Source organism: Cyprinodon variegatus, unplaced genomic scaffold (genome assembly GCF_000732505.1).
Source record: "Cyprinodon variegatus isolate N-32 unplaced genomic scaffold, C_variegatus-1.0 Scaffold332, whole genome shotgun sequence".
NCBI lineage: Eukaryota > Metazoa > Chordata > Actinopteri > Cyprinodontiformes > Cyprinodontidae > Cyprinodon > Cyprinodon variegatus.
The window spans coordinates 216,559-218,541 of NW_015150785.1; the positions used below are offsets into that span (position 1 = coordinate 216,559).

At 40.1% G+C, this 1,983-nt stretch overlaps 1 protein-coding gene across 3 annotated transcripts in view; it reads left to right on the forward strand.

The window, feature by feature from the left end:
• The window catches only part of stac (SH3 and cysteine rich domain), a 79,075-nt gene that overhangs the window by 26,533 nt on the left and 50,559 nt on the right, over window positions 1–1,983 (forward strand). For all 3 annotated transcript variants that reach the window (XR_001481525.1, XM_015385166.1, XM_015385167.1), the window contains one exon: window positions 1,430–1,563. Coding sequence is in view for 2 of the 3 variants with exons in the window: in XM_015385166.1 (XP_015240652.1) it covers window positions 1,430–1,563 (134 nt within the window). In the remaining variant the exon portion in view is untranslated. The remainder of the gene's footprint in view (window positions 1–1,429; window positions 1,564–1,983) is intronic.

Genomic DNA, 1,983 nt, shown 5'->3' on the forward strand with positions numbered 1-1,983 from the left:
TAAAGATGGAAACGCGAAAACGGCGTTTCAAAATCTTCCCACTCTGAAGGCTTAATAAAAAAAAGATCGTTTACAGACCCCCGAAACACCGGCTTCGTGTGGATGAGAGGCTGGTTTGGTGAAAAATTAGTGAATTTAGGCCAGGGTTTGACTTCGTGTGGACGGGGCCTAAAAGACAACAACGTTAATATTCTGGTCAAGGGAGACAGATGGTTTGAAAGAGGGGTTAAGGAAGTCATCTTTGTTAAACTGGAAAAACCATCTTTAAACACAGGAGGTGGTCTTAGAAATAACCTGTCATCTACTTAAAAAGCACTTTTAAGAACAATAACAAGGGGATTCACCAAACACCCCCCCCTCAGGGGGTTAACAACCCATCAGAACTCCCTAATGACCACCAGCCCCCCATGTGACCTCCATGGCCAATCCAGTAGGAAGGATCAGAGCCACCATTTTCCCCTCCTAACTCTTTGTTAGACCTGCAGTATATTAATCTCAGTGCTCCCCACTAGTTAGAACTGAAGACGCCTCTTTAATGAAAAACCTCGTATCCAGTTGCCTAAATTTAACTTTTCAAGGTACAGTCTAACTAAAAGCATCTTATATTAAAAGTATCTTAAACAAAATTCTATTATTTAATTACTTTAAAGTTATATTTGATTACTTTTTGACCGCTTGGAATGTTTTTACACCTAACTGCATGGCCATTTTGAAAGGATCCCGACTTCCAAAAAAGAAAAAGTCATTGAGACTGAAAGCAAAATACTAAATAATACACAAAACATTAAAAAAGGCCTGCAGGTGACTAATGGGCAGAAAATTGTTTCTGTTTCAGGCAAGAAAAAGTAGAAATTTCTCCCAGCCAAATGTTTCTGGAAGCCAAATTTCCTCTATATGTCTGATGATCCTGCCCTCCTTCCATCACATTTTCTTACATTTTCTTTCTTTTTTAATACTGAGAAACAGCAAATCTCTCTTCTACTGTCATGAAAGTTTTGTTCTCTCCACATTGCCATTGTAGGTTTTCTTTCCATTCCTGCAAGCTGTTGTTTGTTTAACATGATATCTATGTAATTTCACTCATATACTTTATAAAAGCACGGCTACAGAGGAAAGAGGAAATCTTTTGTTCATCTAGAGGTTTTTCTGTCATTTTTAGTCAGAGATGACTCTTCAATGCAGCCATAGCTCTACTTGTACTTGTGTTCAAACTGATTTACAGAGTTTATCAAATCACAGTTATTTTCTGCTCATATATACTTGGAACTGATCCAGATCCTCTTGCTCTGAGGAAGTGTGCAGAGATTGTAAAACCATGAATGATGTAGTATCAGGAAAACTCTACAGAAGAGTGAAACTTAAGTTATTTATGCAGGATTTTTTAACATCTAAACCTTTTCCCACCATTTTTTTTTTGTGTGTGTATCAGGAACAACAGCCAAGCACGTGGTGTTCCTGGCAGGAAACACGGCAAAGCATGGGCTGCGCTGCAAAGCCTGCAAGATGAGCCTGCACCACAAATGTGAGAATGGAGTCGGGCAACAGCGTTGCATGGGGAAACTGGTGAGATCCATGACACAGACGGCATGGTGCATGCACTTTTACCAGTTTAGGAGCGTCTAAGCCCCACGGATACGGTCATCACAGTGTCGCTGCGACAGAAACCAAAACAGACACATAAAAATATGAATACTGGCTGCGGGACCATTTCCAGCAGAATGTGCTTATTCAGAAATCACACTTTATATGTCAGTGTGCCAGCGCATCTGTGACCAATGTGCACTCTCGTCATCCTCCTCGTTATCGTTATATCATAGCTGCTTCTGTGTTAGATAACAACACTGTCTAATAACACAGAGCTCTTCATCTCCATCACATCCAGCCAGGGCCAGAGTCGGCTAAAAACACAAATAAAGACAAATGTGAACGCCTGCCGAATACTTTGTAAAAATAATGGGTCTGTTCTATGTCATATATGACATA